The following is a 23,724-nucleotide window of genomic DNA, read 5'->3' on the forward strand; positions in this document are numbered from 1 at the left end:
TGGAAAACAGTATGGAGGGTCCTCAAAAAATTAAGAATAGAATTACCATATGATCCACCAATTCTACTTCTGGGTATTTAACCAAGGAAATAGAAAACACTAACTCAAAAAGATATGTGCACCCCCATGTTCACTGCAGCATATTTACAATAGCCAAGACATGGAAGCCACCTTAGTGTCCACTGATGGATGAATGGATAAAAAAAATGTGGACACACACACAATGGAATATTATTCTGCCATAAAAAAAGAATGAAAATTTAGAGTCATAGATGTAGAAAACAAACTTATGATTACCAGGGGGGAAAAGAGGAGGAGGGGTAAATTGGGAGATTGGGATTGACATATACATACTACTATATATAAAATAGATAACTACTAAGAATCTACTGTATAGCACGGGGAACTCTATCCAATACTCTGTAATGACCTATATGGGAAAATAATCTAAAAAAGAGTGGATATATGTATATGTAGAACTGATTCACTTTGCTGTACAGCAGAAACTAACCCAACATTGTAAATCAACTATGCTCCAATACAAATTAATTAAAGAAAAGAATGAAATGTTGCCATTTGCAACAACACGGCTGGGCCTTGAGGGCACTGTGCTAATTGAAAAATGTCAGAGAAAGACAAATACTGTACGATCTAACTCACTTATATGTGAAATCTAAAAAAAAAAAATTTTGAGCTCATAGATACAGAGAACAGACTGGTGGTTGCCAGAAGTAGGGTGGGGGTAGTGAAAGATGCTGGAGGGAGTCAAAAGTACAAATTTCCAGTTATAAAATAAATGAGTCATGGGGATATACAGCATGGTGACTATTGTTAATACTGTACTGCATATCTGAAAGCTGCTACAAAAGTATATCTTAAAAGTTCTCATCAGAAGGAAAAAAAAAAACTTTATGTACGGAGACGGATGTTAACTAGACTCGTTGTGATCGTTCTGCAATATATACAAATATCAAAACATTATGTTACACATCTGAAACTAATATAATGTTATATGTCAATTATACCTCAACTAAAAAAAAATAAACCAAGCATCCTAGATGACTCTTGCGGTCTGGTGAGGCTCAATCCCTGTGGTCTGGGACTCTAGGTGAGAGGCTGAATGAGGGAGGGGTGATGAGCCCAGATAATCAGAGCAAGCAAGCAGGACTTCCTCTAATTCTCATTCTTGAGCAAACTGAGTGGCACGTGTCTGGGGACACTGGCCATCATAAGCAGGGCTGTTCAACTGCAGCTGAAGACACACTTACCGTGCAACGACTTCATTCCCAAGGTGTAAGAAGGCCTCCGCAATGGAAGAGACTTGGGGAGAGAAGGGTACGTGCTACTGAAGAGGACATCGTTGGGCAGGGCTTGGTCCAGAAGCGAAGCCCTTGAGGTGAAAAAGTGCTCCCTCTGGCCACTGTAAATACTCTCATCGGACAGCGTTCTGTGCAAGGCCCGCCTTGAGGTGGGAGTGGTGGGAAAGGGAGACTGAGGAGAGGAGAGCGCGTGGAACTGAAAAATAGCGTCAAGACAACAGAAAGTCAATCTTCTGGGTCACATACCCAAGACCGGGGGCGGAGGATGGGTGGGTTAACAAAATCACTCTGGTAGACACAACCCTTCAAATCCTGGAGCCCAACAAGGAAGCCTCAAGGTCCACCATCACTGTCTACGTCCTTAAGGGCTAAAATAGGAGTTCCGGGCACCGCATCCTCACAGCCCAGCATGCTGGCTGCAGCTGATCAGTGCTCAGTACAAAATTCAGATGTGGGATTAAGCGGATTCATCACTATCGTGTCATGGTTAACAACAAGACTTTAGGATCAGACAAATATGGGTTTTATTTGAATCCCGTGTCTTTGACCAAATCATGTTATTGCTCTGAGCCCAATTCCTCGTCTATGAAATGGGGCCACCTCTCAGGATTATTATGAGGATTCCATGAAACACTGGACTGAGCACAACAGTATGTTATCAGTGGTATTACGAAATAATGTCATGGTCCCCAGTGAAACAGCCATGATGCCAAGAAGGTATCCTCAGAAGCCTGTCAAGCGATTGCATGTTTGCCAGGCAACAAAGAGCCTTTGATCATCACAATATATTCACTCAAATAATAGGTGGCTTTTGAAAGCATTAACTACTAATATTATATTTAATGAGCTTGGGAGATAATTTTTTTAGATGGATTTCTATTCGTGAAATAAAAATAGGGAAGTCATCTTTATAAGTGACAAGTATTTATACAGTTATGTATAAATGACAAAAGCTCCAGATAGCTGTATCTCTTGTTAATGTCTTTTGCCTTTGTGACCAGATTTGATTTTTATTTGAGATTTTCCTACAAATAGCAAGCTTCTGAGAATTCCATTCATGGAGGAAAAACAGACACGTTAACAATACTGAAATATCCAGCATCCTGCAAGCCAACAGAGTATGTGGTCCATTAACAGAGTTATCCTTATTCAGTTCCTCTTAGTTAATGGTTCACATTGGCAGGGAGAACAATGTGGAGAACAGGTGAGGATGTGAGTAGGAGGGCTGAGTTACTGCTGGCAGGAAGCCACTGTGAAACTTTCCATGACACTTTGAAGGGACAGAGAGATAATGATATGGCAATGCCTCCATCTAGGAGGCTGAGAACAGAGCTGATGCTTGGACTCATTCATGGGTTCTGAGGTCTAACATGCTTCCGGTCCAACAAGCCAAGGGTTAATCAAGTCAAAGCTACCCACAGTGTGGTATGCACAGTTGCAGCGTAAATATGAAAAAATTATTAATCAAATGCATTGTAAATGAGCCCCAGGTGTAGCCAACTGTGTTCACTTTTTAAAATTCACAATGAGTTAAGCCCAAAGTACCTATGTGCTTACCTTGAAAACTAAGCTGCTGTGATAAATGCTTTGTGAGTCTTTAAGTGGGAGGGGACTTGGTATGGAAATGATTTCCCTTCTCACTTCACACAGAAGAGTGGGCATTAGAGAGGTTAAATGGCTTGCTAATTGTAAATTTAAAAAAAAAAAAAAAAAAAAAGCAGATCATCTCCCTCCACCTGCAAGGTTCTAGAACTGTCACATAAGGCTCCTGCCTTCTAGACCAGATTTCAGATCTCTATTCAAAAACTGCTCTCAATCATTTTTAGCACATCTGCGTTTGGCAAAGGGATTTCCTTTTCCAGTGACTATCCCCACCCTGATGGTTTTGCAGGAGAGAGATTTTCCACCAGTTCTAGTTTCAGCCTCTTTGGGAAATGTTAATATACTTCAAGGTAGGAAACAGCTACCTTGAAGAGATCCTTTGAGCAGTGAGATTTATTCAAAGTTATAACATCCTGCACTAAAGGGAGGCAGGGGAGGAGATGGAAGGAAGCAATCTGCCTAGATGCTTTCTACCCGTTAAAAAATAGCAGGACCTAGCCTGGGCCAAGCACGTTGGGATGGCTCCTGACCCCAGCCCTCTTCAACTCCAGTCTTAAAGGTATGTACACCTATCCAGTCCCCTAGGGCACCCTCTGTCTTCCTTGCAGGTCATACCTGAGATTGCTGAGTGGTGCTGCCCTGTGCTGCCAGACCCTGGGAAAGAACCACAATACAGTGGGTGGTAGACTTGGAAGGGATTTTAGAGCATCAGGAAGGGGGATTTCAACTGTGTTCCAAGGAGCCCTAAGGGTTCCTCCCAGCATCACTGCCTGCGGAGAGGAGATGTTCAGGTGGGACCCAAGAGCCCAAGGCACCCCACCCCTCCCATCAGAGAAGTTCTGCTTTCTTAGTTCTACATATTGGGCTGCCATGTGTAACTGTATTAGGAAAAAAAGCGTTCCTGAACTTTAAAATCATTTGGGCACCATTGATCTAGTCTGGTCTTTTGTTTCAAGGCTGAGAAGCAAGGCCTAGAGAGATGGCATCTTGCTTCAGGTCCGTCTCCTTCCCCTCCTCACTCTTTTCACTCCTCCCGGCTCTCAGTGGAACGGGTTACCCGCACTTGCAATAAGCAAGTATTGGCTCTTCCTAAACACTAGAGCCACATGAAGCCTCTTCCTTTGGTCTGTATCTGAGAGTACTGGCTGGAGGGCAAGGCTCTCAGTTTGCACTACTTACTGTCTGTTCACTTGCCAGACGCATGCAGCCCTCAGGGAGAATACAGTGATCCCAGCTCTGCCTGCCAATGAGGTTTCTTAGAATGTTAACAGCTCTGCCCTTTTCCTTGAGATACGAGTTCCACAGCAGCTGCTTGGGGCCCTGCAGCCACCCACCTCTCAGCTCCAGCCTGCCCAGCAGAGCCCTGCCACGTCCTGCAGCAGGTATCTCACTCTGCTGGCAAACGAGCCGGGGAATAACCCCGTCATTTGATATTCATGACGGCTCACTGGTAGCACTTGCTATCTGAGAAAGCCAATGTGGCGTGAGTGGATTTCAAGTATCACAGCCCAAAGCAGGCTACTCCTTGTACCCTGAAGCCTGATGCAGTGGCTCGGAGCCTTGAGCCAGGCATGGCCTGGAAGACCTCTCAAGCCTTACGGACACAGCAGAGGCACGGCCATTCAGATGATGAGTCTCACAAGACACGCAGAGCTACTTAGCTGAACTCATCTGAAACCAAACCAAAAAGGATGAAATGAGAGAGAAAACAGAGCATATTTCCAGCTCCTGCTTCCAGCCTTTTCACCATAACAGTTTAGTCAGCAGAAGCATTTTCTTTGCAGAGGGTCTCACGGTAATATAGTCACAACATAAAGAATGTGCATTCCTATTTCAGATAGGAATGTTAAAGTAATTCACTTTGGAAATAAAAGCCAAGGCCTGAGTAAGGGCAAGACAGACACTTGCTTTCAATTATTTCCACTGCCATGAGTAAATCAAAAGGATGAAAGCTCTGAGCTTGCTCCTTTCCAAGAATGTTAAACTAAGAATTGGTGGAAAGATTCCTTTCAGGGCAGGTTTTATTTTCCTCTAACCTCAAAGGAAAAATCTGAAATAATTTTTATTTTGAAACTGGTAGTTAAAAATTTTAATATACCTCTTTGGTTTTTGATGGATAAAGAAAGAAGTTTCAAGTACTATCTTTTGCAAGGTTGCTAAGGAAACCATTTGTGCCCTGGGTGATGAGTCAGAACTGTTAAGTGCTGGCTTATAAAATAGAAATTACAGAAATCCAGAATGGCAAGTTTTTAAAATGATTTATGAGGTTAATGTTTATGTTAATAACTCATTGATTTCTCAGCAAAACTCCAGAATGGTCTTTGGAGCGCATTTCATCTCTGTAAATGTTGATTTGTAAGTTTAGGAGGTGTATCTGACCTGTCTGAAGGAAGACGCACACACACGTGTGACACACGCATACGCAGAGGCATGTACGTGTGCACATACACTAGAATGGTGACGAGAAAGCCTGGATGAGACAAGACCACACAGCTCATCCAGCTGGGCATGTCTCTCACCCTCTGATCACAGTTTGAGGATGGTGAGTGGTTAAGGAAATATGTCAGCTTCCATTTTCAATCAGTTCTCAAAGGTCTTCTTAAATTAAGCTTTCTAGTCACTTCAAAGAGACTACAAACCATTTAACTAAGAACACAGAGAACAGAAAACATTAAAGTTTGTAGCCATGACCTTCTAGGGGGTGGACTCCCTTCTCTTGGGGCCACCCGGTACACTGCAGACAGGAATACCTAACGCTTGGAGTGAAATACCTTTGGGCCCAGCTAAGCCAACACTAGCTCTGAGCCTGGGAGCATGAGACTGCACACTTTAGAGGACAAGAAAGCAGAGAGCCTTAGGTGGGCTTCAAGGGTCCTCCAAGCTGAGGTGAGCAGAACAAACCCTTCCTCGTGTTCATGCAAAAGTCTGGCCACCAACATACCCACCAACTCTGAGCAAGTTCTCGGGACTTGATGGGAGGGTGGCTGGGTTCCAGAGAAGGCATTTCTAGTCTGGAATTCTGAGAGTGGAGAGAAGGTTTTACGAAGTGAAGAGAATCTGGAAAGTTCTGAAGGTAAACGTGCAGACTTAGTTTGCTGGACTAAACAGCATGCAGTGTATGGCTGGTAGGTCTGCCTGGCCAGGGGCAGGGGGCAGGGGGCAGAGGCAAGGCCGGAGTGCAGGGTGCTGTGGACACACACAGGGCAGGAAACACACTGGGGGCTACTGTGGAAGGAGGACGGGGACCCTTCGGACAGAAGGCACTAAAGCCCTTTCAGAAAACTTTCTGCCTGACAAGGGAGCCATGGGTGTCTCTGCAGAGTTCTCAGAAGCAATGTCATCTGAGTAATAATGTCAAGAAAGCGTAGCTTGTGCACTGTACGTAGGATACACTGGAAGAAAACATGCCATGGGGGTAGGGACAGGTTAATATAAACCCGACTCATGAGATGTGGCTGCAGGGACAGAGCATTTGGAAAACATGTGAACCAATTACTGGGACAGTTAGGTGATGGCGGGAAGTGGGGTCTGATGAAGAGGAGCCGGGAACCACCACTTCCTGGAGGGTGCAACTGCCCTATTCGGTCTCTCTCTAACTGCTATTTACCCCAAGTTCTACCCTGTACCTTAAAGTTCTTCTGGGATTCAGGAGTTGGGCTTTCCAGATTGATGAGTTTCTTGAGATCCTCCTCAATGGTGGACTTTGAGGTTGGCTTTGGGGATGCCCGGAGGTCCCTGGTTGAGGCACGCAGCCTGGTGTGGGCTATTTCATTGCCATCACTCTGATGACGCCTTGAAAGAAGGGGAAGAGAGGGTTGAAATTAAGTCGACAAGGTTGACTCAAGGGTACGATGGGCTCTGAAAGAGGTAAGTCAATGGAGAGCTATTAAAGGAGAGAAAAGGAGAATCACTTCTGTTCAATTACATTAGAATCTACTCAGATAAATGCTTGTTAGAGAAACAAGACCAATTTGAAATACAAAATAAAAAGCCTGAAGAACAAATCACTCTTTCACAGGAAACTATTAACTCCACTAAGCCAAAATTAGCAACAGACTTATTAATTAAGGCCCACAGGGTATGAATCCCAAATGCAATCTTTGTACAAACAAAAACAAAGTCATTGACTGAATCATTTATTTTTTGCTGTACTACTTTGTCAAAAAGTTCTTTATGTTCAGAGGTGGTCACTTACTTTCTAAGAGTCCCTCTAGTGCCTCCTGGACCATTTAGGAATTACACGGGAAGGCTGTGATTAATAGCATCAAAGGGACAAGTGTGGTCTTAGCACCAGAGGGGCGATTATTCTGAAGTTTGTTCTTCAGACATACTCTTTTCTAGGAGACTTAAGATTCTCAAATCTGAATGTTTTGCAATCTATCTTATTTAAGGAATGTGGCAGAGAAACAATTTAAGACAAGTTTCACTTAGGAAAAACAAAACAAAAAAAATCTCCCTACCAAACCACCCTCTTCCCAGCCCTTAGCCCGGCCTCCTCTCTTGCAGGAAATTGCCCCAAGCTTTTCTGTTCTCTGTCATGTTAAAAGCAAGATACCCAGCAAGAGAAGCAAAAGAATCCTTACTTTCTTGTGTCCATAAATCCCACAGAGTTTATGGTTCCTTCGGGTTTCTTCCATCCAATTAGGTACTTGCTAGTAGCGCCCTGGCGAGGGTAGAAAGTCCTAGGACCGGAGGAGGAGGAGGAGGATGAGAAGGAAGGAACGAGCTGCGAGGAGGTGGCAGGATGCAGTTCTTCTTTCGGTGAACTTCTGGCACTGGTGAAGACAACTGGGCTGGCAGAGTGTCGGGAGCTCATAGTACTGAGGAGAAGCAGGACAGAGACAAAAGGACGCGTGTGCGTGTGTGCATCCCTGGGGTCAGTATGTCAGCTATCAAAGCGTCGTCCAGGACAGGGGTTATGGCCAGGTTAAAGAACAATGAATATTTCGTAAAATATTAATGGAGCTGGCTGGCCTTCCTTGCTTTCTCGCTTTAATTTAAAGGTCTGCTGTCAAAGTGAAAGATGGTGACTGGGGCTTATTCTGCACTTTAAGTTGAAAAGTAAAAATAGTTAAGACAGTCAGGGACACTAGCACCGCTGAAGTTTGTTACGGTGAAGTCTAGAAGAGGCAAGTGGTAGGGGGAAGCCAGCAGTGAAAGGTCTGGGAGTATCAATGGCTCTCTGTCCTCCCTTCCTCAGAACTAAGGGTCACGGTGACACTCCCCAGGCCCGAGCTGAAGAGGGGAGACAAGACTGGATCAGCCATACAGCTCTCTATACACTCCGTTCCAAGGCCAAAGGGGCACCTTGAGGTCTCCTTCCCCATGGCATCTATCAGTAACATTGACTCTCTACAAAGCTGTTTATCAGATTAACCTGGACCATTACCTTACAACATACACAAAAGTTAACTCATAATGAATTAAAGACTTGAATGTAAGACCTGAAACCGTAAAACTCCTAGAAGAAAACATAGGCAAGTAAGCTCCTTGACAGTGATCTTTTGGATTTGACACCAAAAGCAAAGGCAACAAAAGCAAAAATAAACAAGAGGGACTACATCAAACCAAAAAGCTTCTGTGTAGCAAAGCAAACCATCAACAAAATAAAAAGGCAACCTACTGAACAGGAGAAAATATGTGCAAATCATGTATCTGATAAGGAGTTAATATCCTAAATATATAAAGAACTCATACAACTTAGTAACAAGAAAAGCAAACAATCCGAATAAAAGAATTGGGTAGAAAATTTGAATAGACATTTTCCCAAAGAAGACATACAGATGGCCAACAGGTATATGAAAAGATGCTCAACATTGACTAATCATCAAGGAAATGCAAATCTAAACTATAATGAGACCTCACACCTGTTAGAATAGCTATTATCAAAAAGATAAGAAATAACAAGTGTGAGCGAAGATGTGGAGAAAAGGGAACCCTTGTGTACTGTTGGTAGGAATGTAAATTGGTGCAGCCACTATGGAAAACAGTAATGGAGGTTCCTCAAGAAATTAGAAAACCAAACTCCTAGATACAGAGTAGTTGTCAAAGGTGGAGGCTTGAGGGTGGGTGAAATGGCTAAAGAGGGTTCAAAAGGTACAAACTTCTAGTTATAAGTAAGTCCTGGGGATGTAATATTAGGCATGGTGATTAAAAATAAAAAGCTGTTCATCACCAATGTATTTTAAACTTTGGTTAGAAATTACAAAACTAAAGTCCTGTAGGACTCAAGGAGAAGACTACTCATTGTACCTTTAAAACTCAGGCAGAATTTTAAATAAACTAGAGATGAGAGTTTAAGCTAACAACAAACCTAGAGGGCCTTTAACTGCAGGATTTCCATACTTCCTTCCCAGTGATCTCATGGGACCTACATTCACACCACTTGAGCCCTGCTGAGTTTTCCAGCTTAGGCTGAGACCAAAGACAGGTCACTCCAGGGGACTTTGTTACTGAAGGTTTAGTTAACAGGATGTGGTCTCCAAGCATGCCTCACTAGCACTTCCACTGGTCAAAATCTAATGGTCCTGCTCTGAATAAAGTATGGACTTTAGTTAATAAGAATGCATCAACATTGATTCCTTAGCTATGACAAATGTATTACAGTGACATAAGATGATGAGAACAGGAAAAAATGGGTAAAGGGTACATGCAAACTCTCTGTACTATCTTTGCAACTTTTCTGCAAATCAAAAACTATTCTAAAATAGAAAAGTTCATTATAAAAAACTAAGCAAAAAACCAAAACAAAATACAACAAAAAATAAAACCTTAATGGTCCAGAGATTTTATATGTGTGTGCATACATACATGTACAATATACATACACACACACGTACATACATACATACACACACACATATACACACATCTGAAAATGAATCTTGAACTCCACCTCAAACCTTACATAAAAATCAATTCCAGATGGGCTGTATATTTAAATGTAGATCTAAAGATTCTGGAGTGTAACATGGAAGAACATCTTTATGACAGAGGCAGAGGTTTCCTTAATAGGATTGTAAAGGAAATGATTGAACCCCATTAAAATTAAGATCCATTCATCAAAAGACAAAGAGAATATATGTAAAACATACATCCAACAAGGGGCTCCTATCCATACATAACTAACTTCTACAAATTAACCAGACAGACAACCCAACAGAAAAACGGGCAAAGATCTGGAAAGGAATTTCACAAAAGAGGATATCTAAAAACCATTAAACATCGGTGCTCAACATTATCAGTTATCAAGAAAATGCAAATCAAAGCCACAAAGAGGGACCACTATACGCCTACCAGAACAGCTAAAATTAAAAAGACAATATCAAGTGCTAGAAAGGATGGGAAGCAACTAGCACTCTCATACACTGCAGGTGGGTACTTGTTAACAACCACTTTGGCAAACTGGTTCACAGTCTCTGCTAAAGTTGAATATGTATAAATCCTATGCAAGCAATTTCACTCTTAGGTATATACTGAAAAGAAGTGCATATATACATGTACCAAAGGACATGTGCAAGAACCTGTATTATCTCCAAACTGGAAATACTCCAAATGCTCATCAACAGTAGAGTGGATAAACAAATTGTGGTGTGTTCTCACAATGGAAATATAACACAGCAATGAAAATAAACGAATGCTACTTACTTGTAACACACGGATGAATCTCCCCAACATAATGTTGACTTAAGGACACCAGACACAGAGTAATACATATGGGATGTTTCCACTTACACAAAGCCCCCAAATAGGCAAAATGAGTGTATGACTTAGGATTCAGGATTGTGTTCACTTGGGGAGGAGTGGGAGGTGACTGGGTGGGCGGACATGTAGGAGGAATGGTGTCTAGATGCTGGTCAAGTTCCAGTTCTTGATCTGGGTAGCGATGACATGGGAAGTTCACTTTGGGAAAACCCAACCCGATGTATATTTATGACCTGTGCCTTTTTTTGTACGCATGTTATACTTTAATGGAAACACACCCACAAAAACAAAGCAAAAATAGATGACCTGAAAGAAGGCCGTATCAGTCCCTGAGGCTTTGCAAAGACTGGAGAGAGGGGAACAGAGTGTGGGGGGAGGAATAGGACCCAGGGCAAAGGTGATCTCGAGGGTTTTCCACACTAAGTGGGTCTTAACACTTCAGATTAAATATAACCATCTCCTTTATTTCTGAAACTAAGAAGGAGGAACCAGGTTCAAACTTCATAGAAAATATAACTTAAAAAATGACTAGCCATACTCTAATAATCCCTCTAACAATTTTCCCCCAAAGATTTTTCTATCTAGGGAGAAGGGGAAAGAAAAGACCCCTCACAAAACCTCAAAGGGCAACATAACTTTAAAAGCAACATAACTTTAAAAGCAATGCTATCTCGTTCAGTTTTTACCTCTTGATAACAGATATTCCATTTGTTTGCTTTGAAAATTAAGGGAATGGGACTTCCCTGGCGGTCCAGTGGTTAAGACTCCCCGCTTCCACTGCAGGGTACGCGGGTGCATTCCCTGGTTGGGGAACTAGGATCCCACCTGCCGCGGGGCGACGCCAAAAAAATAAATAAATAAAATTAAGGGAAAGCAAAACTCTTCCATAAGTGCAGTATATTATTGATAAATCAATAAGAACAAAATAATAGTAGGTCTCTGTTATGGAAAAGAGACTAAAAGTGGAAAGGTGAACCAAAAAGACAAAAGCAGGGAAAGACACATAAAGATAGAGGCAGACAAGCCCACGGACAGTAACACCAGAGACCCAGGTTAACAGCAAATGCATTATCAGCACAGGGAGCATCAACCCAGAGAAGCTTCTGAAATACCAAGAGTGCAGCCTTTGGGATACTTTAAAAGCATATGACAGGTTTGCAGCTATTTGTTACTTAGCGACAAGATCTAACCTTTAGTTTGCAGATTTTTTTCACCCAGCTATACCTACCTCATACACATTTGTAGCCCAGATGTGGAGATGTCTCAAGCCTCAACCCTGGTTAGTGTCTGAAGCAGATGCCAATTAAGTGAAAAACAACAAATTAGTGTCTAATGTACTCACCTCTCATCTTGGATAATCACATGCTTGCTTCACCTGCCTTGATTGGTATCCACAAGTGAGTAACGTGTGTTTGAATGACTCAAGCCATTCTTCCTCATCAGCATGTTAAGATATAGATTGTGGGGCTTCAACCCAGAGATTCTGATTCGGGAGCTTGGGTGGGGTGGGGTACATGAGAATTTGCACTTCTAACTTGTTCCCAGGTGATGCCGTGGCCCTGACTCAGACCCTAAAAGCCACTGTACCAGAGGTACATTTGACTGCTCATATTTTACATTTCTCATCAGTAAGTATCTTGATACGATAACATCGGTATTCAAAACCCTGGGGCTTTCAAAGACTAAATGTTTGGTCAAAATAGAAATAATTAACCATGAGAAAACAAAGTAAATTGCACAGTCTGTTAATTTACAAATCTTTCCCCCATGTTTTACGAAATAGCTATGCTGCTTTTAGTCATAATGTATGTACTCCATAAAAGGGAGCGTTATGGAAAAGGCTTAGAAACATCAAAGGCAAGAGTAAAGTATACAGCATATACGGTTTCTGAAGCTCTTTCCTTCCTATGTAAATTAAATTACTACCATTATTTCCCTGAGAGGCATTTAATAGGTTTTGTACTAGATGATAAAACTCTTTGAAGGCAGGGATATCTTTGTATACTTAACAATGCCAGAATACAGTAGACTCTCAGTAAGATATTTATTGCACAGAGGGATTCTCTTTAGTATTTACAAAGCACACTATATATTTAATTTCTTTATCTTGTTTATCATCTGTCTCCCCCAGTTTAAATGTAAGCTCCATGAGGGCTGAAATTTTTGTCTGTTTTGTTCACTACTATATTCTCCCTACTTAGAATAGTCCCTGGCCATTGTAGGCATGCAATATTTGATGAAGGAAACTGTCAAATAAATGACAAATTAGCCATCTGTTTTAAATGCAAGGGAGAGTTATGCACAAAGATAGTGTATTTTACCCATACTCTATTTAAAACTGGATGTTGCTTTATTTTTACCGCAAGAAATAATTAAATCTACAGAGTATGCTTCTGTTTACAGGTGTATTCTTAAAAGGATAAATGCTTAATTATCCAAAGACCCCAATTATTGGTTTTATCTGTGACCACAGACCCTGATTATTGGTTTTATCTGTGAACAGGGCAGCTGACACTAGCTCCCAGGTGTGAAATGCCAGCACACTTTTGTTCACTAATGGTTATAATCAAGGACAGCCCTACTTAACAATTGATTAGATTTGGGAACAATGGAAAAGCAAAAACAAATGACTAATCCATTGGTGGTTCTTCCTTCTTTACTGTGTACAACTCACAGCACGAAGGTGAGCACTTTAGTTTGTTCACCTGCCCCCTAATTCGATTGTCACAGGAGGATCACCTGGGAGCTTTAAAAATACACATCCCTAGGCCCTAATTCCAGAGACTTTAATTTAACAGAGTTGGGGTGGTGCCTGAGTTGTGTATGTTGGCAAAAATCTCCCCCAAGTGTGCACATCCATTGAGAACTGCTCGAATCCAGGGGAATTATCAGATTGTTATGACTTCATCAAAATCCAGCTTCACACAGTCAAGATCAAGAAAGGGAAGGCATCAGAGCAGTGTTTATGCAGCCATAAACTTTGGTCACCTGCAAGTCTTGATGTAAATAATGATTCCTTGGCTCACATCCCATCTCCCAGAGCCCCAGAAATGTGTATTTTAACAAACCCCCAAAGGGCTCTCACGTTCCCTAGAGCTTAAGAGCTACTGCATTAGCCCCTCAACTCTTCCCACTCCACAATGGGTTGTCTCCTCCTTCCTCTGTGGCCCCCTCCCCCGGCCCAGGTGTGTGTGTGTGTGTGTGTGTGTGTGTGTGTGTGTGTGTGTGTGTGTGTGTGTGTGTGTGTGTGTGTGTGTGTGTGTGTGTGTGTGTGTGTGTGTGTGTGTGTGTGTGTGTGTGTGTGTGTGTGTGTGTTGGAGGCGCAGGAGGGTGGGGCTCCTTGAAGCTGACCCACTGGCTGGCCTTGAACCACTCGGAGGGACCTGCACATACACACTTCCCCAAATAATCTGAGTGGCTTTAATTACAAAACAACTGAAATGAAGTTGTCAGCTTCATACTTTCAAAGGGGAACTGTGTGGCTGAGTGGTTTCATTATCCTGGAGATTTCATGTTAATTCAATACGCTGCAATTTAGTTGTACACATGGCAAATTAAATCTCTCCCCAGGAATTGTGTAAGAAGCCAATAATATGGAACAAAAAGAGACGAGCAATAGATATGTCAGGAAATGACAAGTGCAGTATCTGCTACTTTTCTATCTGTAGAAAAAAGTGAGATTAGCTGTGAGTATGGCTAAACTGGAAGCACTAAGAATTTAATCAGGGTGTTCCTGGATTCCACACGAAGAGACACTAGCTTTCTTTCTTACATGAAGTATAGGGCATTTCCCCTTTCCTAAAAATGGACCAACCTTTGATTCGTTTGGTCATTCCAGGACATGAATTAAAAAAAATTTTTTTTTAATCAAAGTAGAGTTCAGTTACAATGTTGTGTCAGTTTCAAGTGTACAGCAAAGTGATTCAGTTTTATATATATATATATATATATATATATATATATATATATCCCTTTTCAGATTCTTTTCCATTACAGGTTATTACAAGATATTGAATATAGATTCCCTGTGCTATACAGTAGGTCCTTGTTGTTTATCATAGTAGTGTCTATCTGTTAATCCCAAACTCCTAATTTATCCCTCCCTACCCTTTCCCCTTTGGTAACCGTAAACTTGTTTTCTTTGTCTGTGAGTCTCTTCCTGTTTTGTAAATAAGTTCACTTGTATCATTTTAAAGATTCCACATATAAGTGATATCATATGGTATTTGTCTTTGTCTGACCTACTTCACTTAGTATGATAATCACTAGGTCCATCCATGTTGCTGCATTCTTTTTTATGGCCGAGTAATATTCAATTGTGTAATATACATCTTCTCTATCCATTCCTCTGTCAATGGACACTTAGGTTGCTTCATGTCTTGGCTACGGTAAATAGTGCTGCTCTGAACACTAGGGTTCACAGGACATGAATTTTGAAAAGGAGGAGAGGGCACACACACATATGCATGATTCGTCATATAAACAGAGGAGAAGAGGCAACGGGGCATCTGAGAATTTGGGACAGTCTGAATCTGTCTAAACTTCTCATCCTGACCTGTTGCTCAAACGAAACCATGAACCAAATGCGCTGTAACCTGGTTATTTACATTCCCAGCTGTGGTAAAACTTTATAGGAGACGATGCTAGATGACTAGTTTCCAAAAAGGATGCCAGTCACGGCGGGGGCCACTTTGCAGAGGAGCAGCTACACCTGCTTGCCGACCTTGCAAAGGGATGAACCCCACAGGACAGGGCAGCCTGCATGTTAAGAGTCAAAGCCCCGGGCTTCCCTGGTGGCACAGTGGTTGAGAATCTGCCTGCCAATGCAGGGGACACGGGTTCGAGCCCTGGTCTGGGAAGATCCCACATGCTGCGGAGCAACTAGGCCCATGAGCCACAACTACTGAGCCTGCGCGTCTGGAGCCTGTGCTCCGCAACAAGAGAGGCCGCGATAGTGAGAGGCCCGCGCACCGCGATGAAGAGTGGCCCCCGCTTGCCGCAACTAGAGAAAGCCCTCGCACAGAAACAAAGACCCAACACAGCCAAAAATAAATTAAAAAAAAAAAAAAAAAAAAAGAGTCAAAGCCCCAAGTACTGAAGCTATGAGGGCCTGGGAAACTGTTCTGCAATTTCTGCATCATCAACGAGGCCACCGCCTCCTACAGAAAACACCTGCCAGCCACTCTCCGTGCCACCGAGAGCTGCTGAAGGAAACACCTGGAGTCACCACTATTCAGGCATGACACAGAGGGACGGATTTTAGACCGGCTGGGATGGTATTTTCAGGAGGGGGAGAGCAGCAATTAGTCACTTGTCAAATGACTGTGGCAAAATCTGCCCAAAGGCTGAATGCTGGCCTGATACCAAGGGGAGGGGAACTGATGGGTTTCCTGTGACTACTTGCACAGATAACAAATAAGCCTTCGGGTGACAGATAATGTGGAGGATAGTGATTAAGGACGACTCCTCCCACTGCGTTCAGCACTAGCCAATTACGTCCAATACTGGCTCTACAATTTAGGAGAGCTTCAGAAGATACTAATTCTAAAGGACTGGGGGAAAAAGAAGTAAGGCAGGAATGATGAAGCTGGCAAAGGGCATATCCAAGTGACTGCAGTAAAGAAGACTGTTCATCTATAAGAGGGAGATATTTAATAAGTACAAGGGCACACGAATGCATAAAGCATAGGGAAATGAGTAGCTAGGCCTACCCAGCAGAATAGACCTCAGGGGGGTCACTGTGGACCTCAAGCTGAACAAGTCTGCAATGCTGAGTGAGTTAATAGGGAGCTAACAAGATAACTACGAATATTATCATTCTATTAGGCATAGCTGAGAAAAGTGTCATGTCCAGATGTGGCATCTAAAAAGGATAAAGAAAAAAAAGCAGGAAACTCGAGAAGCAAAGTTTCTTGGGAGATACATGTTTGTTGAAGGAAAAGTAGCTAGATAACTACAGTAAGTGATGGAGTGCTTACAAAAGGAAATGACAGAAAAAGGACATTTACAGTTTGCAATACCTTTGATAACATTTTTTTTATTCTCAACAAACATATAAAAACAACCATTTAGTAAGGGGACTAGGTATTATTAAGTTACAGATAAGGGACAAGCTCGGCGAAATGGCGGCACTGGCCAAAGGCCACATGGCTGGTCCACAACAGAACTGAGACTTGAACCTGGATCTCAGGATCCAAATCTATTTTCCCTACATTTCTCTCTCGACTTGCCTGGAGGTGAAGGGCTGTCACCATATATATATGTATGTGTATATATATATATATATACATATATATATATATATGTATATATATATATGTGTGTATATATATATATGTATATATAGTTAAATTATTTTAAAATCACCACTTGTTGGTATCTATAAATTTCATAATCTTAGACTTCAAAAATCTTCTTCAGTCTTTAGAAAAGACTCAGCTCAGAAAAACTGTTCTCTCTCTTAATCATAGATTTAAGCTGCAGCTAGAGGAATTTCAGATAGGTAGATACAGGACAAAATTTTGAAGAGGGAGGGGACTTAAGTACTGAGATTGCTCAGAAAGATTATGGAATCTCTCTCTTCTTGAGATTATTCTTTCTTTTCTTTTAGCAATTGGATAAATTCTCACCCTAGTAGTATAGTAGGATGGTTTAAATATGGCAAAGAATAGAGACTCTGTCCTTGCAGAATTCCTGTTGGTCTTTGATTTAATGGCATTTGGAGAATTTGGGCTTTCTATATGGACTGGATGAATGCTTTAGTTGCTTCACAGAACCAAGTAATGAGAAACTTTTTGTCAGTGACCTCTGCATCAAGAAATCTGACGTCTGGGGCTTGACAGAGCTCTCATTTTCTCAATGTTGAAATTTCAACCATAGTCGTCGTATTATTCATTCTTTGAGGTAAGTTGAACATCACCGAAGTTCTGGCTAAAATCATCACCCACTTTCCTAAGCTGGAAGAAATGGAAATGGGGCAAGAGAGCTTAGGCCAGATCACCTGGAGTCCTGATGTGTAAAAGCAAAATAAAATAGAACCCCGAATGTTCACGGTGTCCGGGACCACAAAGCAAAAATTACCAGTGAAAACAATTCATAAACATACGGCAAGTGGAGCCAACCGCATGTTGGGGAGAAGTCCTGGGGAACTGTAGAGGCTTCACTTTAAAGTCTGACTTAGTCCATAAAACTTAGAAAAATAACAGTCTCACCCTAAGAAAAAAATGTAGAAGAGAGGTAATTAATCATTAGCAATTTAAAAAGATCCCAAGCAGAAGAGATTTAAGAGGGAAACATTACAGACAAAGACAACAGAATAATTTCTAAACAAAGAAGGAAGGCCTATTTTTCACCCAGGGTGCCAAAGAGGGTAGAGGACAAAATTTAAACTCATAAGCTCTAACACACACACACACACACACACACACACACACACACACACACACACAGAGGCACTCACATATAGTCAGTGCACTAGAGTAGCCTGAGGCATTCCTTACTGTTCCATGTAAACTGAATATAAGAAGTCTTTCTTCACCCCTACTCTCAAGAAACGTACAGCTTTTCTGGCATTAATAGTTAGCTATTAGGTCAACCAGAAAATAGTTAACTATTAGTCAACCAGAAAAAGCACATTCATGAAACTGAACTGTAACTAACATCTGTGGGCAGGCATTTTTCCTGGCCTTTAATCATCCCCTCTAGTGAATGTCAGACACTGACCAACTTATACCCAGATTTTGATTGATATTTGTAGATAAGCGGTTATAAAGTCTCTCCCTGTTATATTTTGCAGATTAAAAAATCTTACATAGAAGTGACTTAACTAAAAACTCATGCCATACAAGGACTTTAGGTACACTCTTATAATACACTTGTATATAAAAGCGCTAGAGCTCTGTGCAAATACTGACAAGTCTATACAGTAAACTTTGAAATGTAGTGGTAGTTTTCCAGAGCAGTCAGGAGTTAAGGATTTACGCTATTTTCAAACTGGTTTATTAGTAGGGACCTTGAGTCATCAGGCAAAAAGTGGGAACATTAAGGAAGAAATTATTCCTATTTGTTCATCAAAATGTCCTGAACACCTATAATGCTGGTGTATTGAGCACCTATTTGTCATGCTCACAGTGGTGCATACTATGCACAGGCGCTTAGGGTGAACACACTGGGTGAGAAGTCCTTTTGTACTGGAGGGTAGTAAAAATGTGTACGTGATCACATAAGTGGGTACTAATTGGCACCAGAGCTCTGAGGGGGCCTACAGGAAGCAAGACGAAGCAGCAGAACAGCTGGTAACGAGTGGGTGCAGAAGTCTGGACATTTGAACAGGTCAGGTCAGGATGTTACAGACAAGATGTATATGTGCAAGCCTGAGGTGTGTTGTTTGCTTTTTTTTTTTTTTTTTGGCAGCACCATGTGGCATGCGGGATCTTAGTTCCCCAACCAGGGATGGAACCCATGCCCCATGCAGTGGAAGTGTGGAGTCTTAACCACTGGACCCCCAGGGAATTCCCTTTAGCTTTATAATATGTGATCTTGAATCTAGTTCTGCCATTAGCGATGGTCACTGGTCAGTAGGAGTAGAGTTCTGTAAGCTAAGGAAGTCTTTGGTCACCACACAAACGGACACACTGCCTACTTCCGAGGCCAGAACTCTAAGACAAAAATGAACCCAGCTGGTAACAGTATACTAAAATTGGAACTATCCTCACCTTTCCTATGTTCACCACAGATTATTTTTTTGAGTGGTTTAAGACCTGAAAGTGAAACAGCCATTACAAAAAAAAAAAAATTTTTTTTTTTAAATCTCTCCCTAAATTCCCAAGCTTCATAGAAAATACATTCTAGGGAATAACACTTTAGAGCAATTAATAGACTTTTTAACTGTAGAAAGCTTTCAATGTGTACGGTTCCTCTTAATGACATCCGAATATAACAACCCTATATAATTACCAACCTACATTAAGCAATTCTCATGGGGGGGGCCACAAAAAAACCTGCACAATCATCAACAGGGAGACTGGAGGACAGAGGGAGTAGGAACACAGCCCAGGCAGAAATACGCAGTGGAACTTAATCACTGTAATTTAGATTTTGTCACCAAGTCCCAGGTACAAGCTCTTTTATGCACTGTCAAGAGATCTCCACATTAATTGCTGTTCCTGTCTTCCGAGGACACAAACGCTCTAATTTGCAGTGATTTTAGTTTCTCTAGCAATGTGCATTTGGTGGCTAAGTCCCCCTTTCCTCCAGAAAAGGAAGTCTGCTAAAGCTCCGATTATCCAGCTCACTCTGCCAAGATCAACAGATTGAAGTCACAAAGCATCCCCGTTACCAGAGTCACGAATGAATGTGACTCAACCTATCAGTGGGTGGGAAGCCTGGCCATCCTCCCTGAAAGGCCACATTCTTCCTTGGCAACTTTGATTTTCAACAGAAGAGTTATTTCTAAATGATGATTTAAATGATTTCTGCATGGTCAGTTGGAAGCAGAAAATGTGGATAATCCTTTAAGACCTTCAGGCAGCCTCAGTCAGCATATTCAGATAATGCAAGCCCAGGTGCTGACTTTTCAGAGGGTACTTTGTACATCCCCTGGGATTTGGTAGATCTGTGAGATGGCACAGCCCACGTTTTGTGCTTTGGCTTCAGAGGCCCAGCTCTTCTCAACTTTACTCCGTGGTGATGCCACTTGAGACAAGACTTCTATGACTGACTTTCTTCTGCCATCAAATTAAACCAGAGCTACATCCCCAGATGGAGTATCATTTCAAAAAAGACATTCTCCTTTCAAAACGAAGAACGGAAAACCAAATCTAGGAGTCAAGGTAAACCTGAAAACCACAGAGGAACCACTGTGAACTGAAAAATGTTCTGGGTCATGCACAGGCCATACTTAATGAGATGGTGGGTGTGCCGGAAACAGCAAGCCAGTGGCATAACTCTGCGTCAAGTGATTCTACGTCTATATTATATTATTACGGTATTTGACGCCCGGCTTTCTGTCTTCCAAACACTTCCTTAATCCACTTGAACCAAACATTCTATTTTCTGAATTATGGAAAGGTAACTGGATGCATGGTACCCAAGAATCCTGAGATGACTTTCCCAGTTGCCTTTCTGCTTGGAGGCCATGCGGTTTCCAGACTTGTGGCAATCACTTTTTATTACTGCAATGTGGTAGTGGTAAACAGAGATAAAACTCAGGAAACACGAGGGGAAGCTTGTGAATCTTATCAGTAACAATACAGACAATGGGAGAAGTGAATATTTAACTTATCAAGTTAAATCCAAATTAAGTCAAGGATGTCCTCTCTCATTAAGATTATCTGGGGTTTACTGACAGATTATGTGCCTGGATTCCCATTTGGAAAGTAAAACTAAACTCAACTTCTCTGCTACTTTTCTTGAGGGCATGACAGTAAAAGAAGCCTGGAAGACAACAAGGTTGGATGCTATTATACAAGCTGATCAATGACTGACAACGATAAAAGGTAAAAGGAGAAACCACCACAGAGATCAACAGGCCCCAAAAGATAGTGATGGAATGTTTCCTCCCTAAAAGAAAGGATCTTATACTTTGGATTGTAGGCTCAAATCCAAAAGAGGAAATGAAAAATAGTATTTACTTTGCCTATCACCGTGATCTCCAAGGATACGGGGGAATGTGTACTTTTCTCTTCTGAAAGGTAGCCGGGCTGTGTCTAATTTTAGCTACACTTTCCTGTTGGACAACCCCCCCAACATGTGACTGCCAGGAGCCAACTACTGAAAACAAACTGCCGTGCAAACACTGGGTAAGCAGTGTCCTCTCATAGAGAGGCAGTGTGAAAGATGCGTTCAGCATCATAAATGATGCCATGTTAGTCTTGGAAAAGACCCCTTCTTTTTAAAAATATGGTCAAGATTTTCTTTTAATGTCTTGAAAAGACTGTCCCATTCTATATTCTCTATCACTAGCTGGAAGCCACATGACAAAATTCTTCTCTCATGCTGGTATGCAGTTAGGAACGTTTTTATAAAATCAAATACAGCTATGAAGAACAAATCTGCAAACCTTTCCCACAGTTTAAAATAATGCATTAGGATGGTAGGAATAAAGGATTTGGGTGGTAAATAAAAGGCATTAAATATATAAAAATAACTGTCACTGTGCAAAAAAAACAAACCAAAATAAAAAAACCCTGTCTTTATACACTCTTGAGCAAAGGGAAGTGGGATGAGGCCGGAAACTGGCCGCAGGGAGGCCAGGAGTGGGAGGGGCGGCAGGGAGGGGCAGTTACCTGGTGTGGGAAGCAGCGTCATTGATACTGAACGTGCTGTTCTCCCTGGTCAGAGGGTTTGAGCCGGCCTGGCTCTTGGCATGGATGTCCAAGCTCAGGGAGGACTCGGTTTTCCGGTCCATGCCGTGGCTCTCTGAATCTAAAGTCCGATCTGCCATGGAAATGACTTCACTGGAACTGTGCCACAGGGGGGCCACTTTCTCCTTGCCCGGCCCCGAGCGTGGTGACGACGTGGCCGCCCCCAGGGAGGCCGTGCTGCCGTGGCTAGGGCCATAGGAAGTGGTGTCGATGCCGCTGTCTGCGGAGGTGCCTTGCAAGTAGTTGTAGCTGTTCAGCTCGGATTCGGTGCGGTCCCCATCGTACCACTTCTCGTCGCTGTGGGCACTTGATGCGTTGCTGGAGAGGGTATTGCTGCTGGAGTGGCTGGAGTAGTGGCTCTCAGACTGCAAGGGAAGCAGGCTTTCCTTAACTACAGGCTTGGCTTCTTGAACAGCAGGGAAAAATAACGGGGGAATGACCCTGTGAAATGTGTCTAAATAGGGGGTTCTCAAGACTCAAAAACTCCTGTGAACACAAAAATAAGGCAGGAGGTATCTGGAAAAACCTACTCAGAAGAGTCCATGGCAGACAGTGCTGGAAACTTAGTTTTTTAGAATCCATTTTTCATTATTTGGCTTATGCTAAAGTATTGATGGTATTGAGAGAATTTTAATCAGAAAAAAAACCCCCACCTAAACTGTCATTAAAGTCTTTAATATCTTAATCTTAAAATAGAAAGTGATACTTCCAAAGGGCTTATAATTAGAAAGACCCTATTGATCAGAGTAAATAGAAGGCAGAATATAAGACTTTCTCTTAAAGGCATCTTTTCTTTCCCCATATAGCATCTATTTAGGAGACAGCTTTCTAAGGAGTGCTTAGAGGTAAACTTACACAGAGGTGCCAAGAGAATTCAATGGGGGAAAGTAATCTTTTTAACAAACAGTGTTAGGGTAACTAGATATCCACATGCAAAACAGAATGAAGCTGGGTCCTTACCACATAGAAAAAAAAAAACTCAAAAAGTCAAAGACCTAAGCGTAAGGGCTAAAACTATAAAACTCTTAGAGGAAAACATAGGTGTACATCTTCATGACCTTGGATTATGCAATGGTTTCTTAGATATGACACCAAAAGCACAAAAATGATAAGAAAAAAGAAATAGATAAACTGGACTTCATCAAAATTAAAAACCTCTGTGTTTCAAATAACCCAATAAAAAAATGGGCAAGGGATTTGAATAGTCATTTATCCAAAGAAGATATACAAATGGCCAACAAGTGCATGAAAGGATGCTCAATATCATTAGTCATTAGGGAAATGCAAATCAAAACCACAATGAAATAACACTTCACACACACTAGGATGGCTCTAATAAGAAAAGCAGACAATAAAGATAGTGGGCATTGTTGGTACGAATGTAAAATGCGGCAGTTGCTGTAGAAAAACCGTTGCAATCCTACTCAAGAGAAATGAAAACCTATGTTTACACAAAAACTTCTACATGAATTTTATAGCAGCATTATTCATAATAGCCAAAAAGTAGAAACAATACACATGTCCATCAACTGATCAATGGATTAAAAAAACGTGGTACATCCACACAGTTATTCGGTCATAAAAAGACATGAAGTACTAATACAGGCTACAACATGGATGAACCTTGAAAACAGGCTATGTGAAAAAAGTCAGACACAAAAGGCCACATATGGTATGATTCCATTCATATGAAATGTCAAATAGGCACATCCATAGAGACAGAAAGTAGATTCGCA

At 41.7% G+C, this 23,724-nt stretch overlaps 1 protein-coding gene across 10 annotated transcripts in view; it reads right to left on the minus strand.

Annotated features, from left to right (window-relative positions):
* Nucleotides 1–23,724, minus strand: part of SIPA1L1 (signal induced proliferation associated 1 like 1) — a 502,626-nt gene that overhangs the window by 16,499 nt on the left and 462,403 nt on the right. For all 10 annotated transcript variants that reach the window (XM_068543380.1, XM_068543408.1, XM_068543417.1 and 7 more), the window contains 4 exons: nt 21,911–22,353; nt 7,505–7,741; nt 6,548–6,713; nt 1,269–1,515 (listed from right to left, as the gene is read on the minus strand). In XM_068543380.1, the coding sequence (XP_068399481.1) occupies nt 1,269–1,515; nt 6,548–6,713; nt 7,505–7,741; nt 21,911–22,353 (1,093 nt within the window). The remainder of the gene's footprint in view (nt 1–1,268; nt 1,516–6,547; nt 6,714–7,504; nt 7,742–21,910; nt 22,354–23,724) is intronic.

The sequence above is a fragment of the Eschrichtius robustus genome, chromosome 1, assembly GCF_028021215.1.
Source record: "Eschrichtius robustus isolate mEscRob2 chromosome 1, mEscRob2.pri, whole genome shotgun sequence".
Classification (NCBI taxonomy): Eukaryota; Metazoa; Chordata; class Mammalia; order Artiodactyla; family Eschrichtiidae; genus Eschrichtius; species Eschrichtius robustus.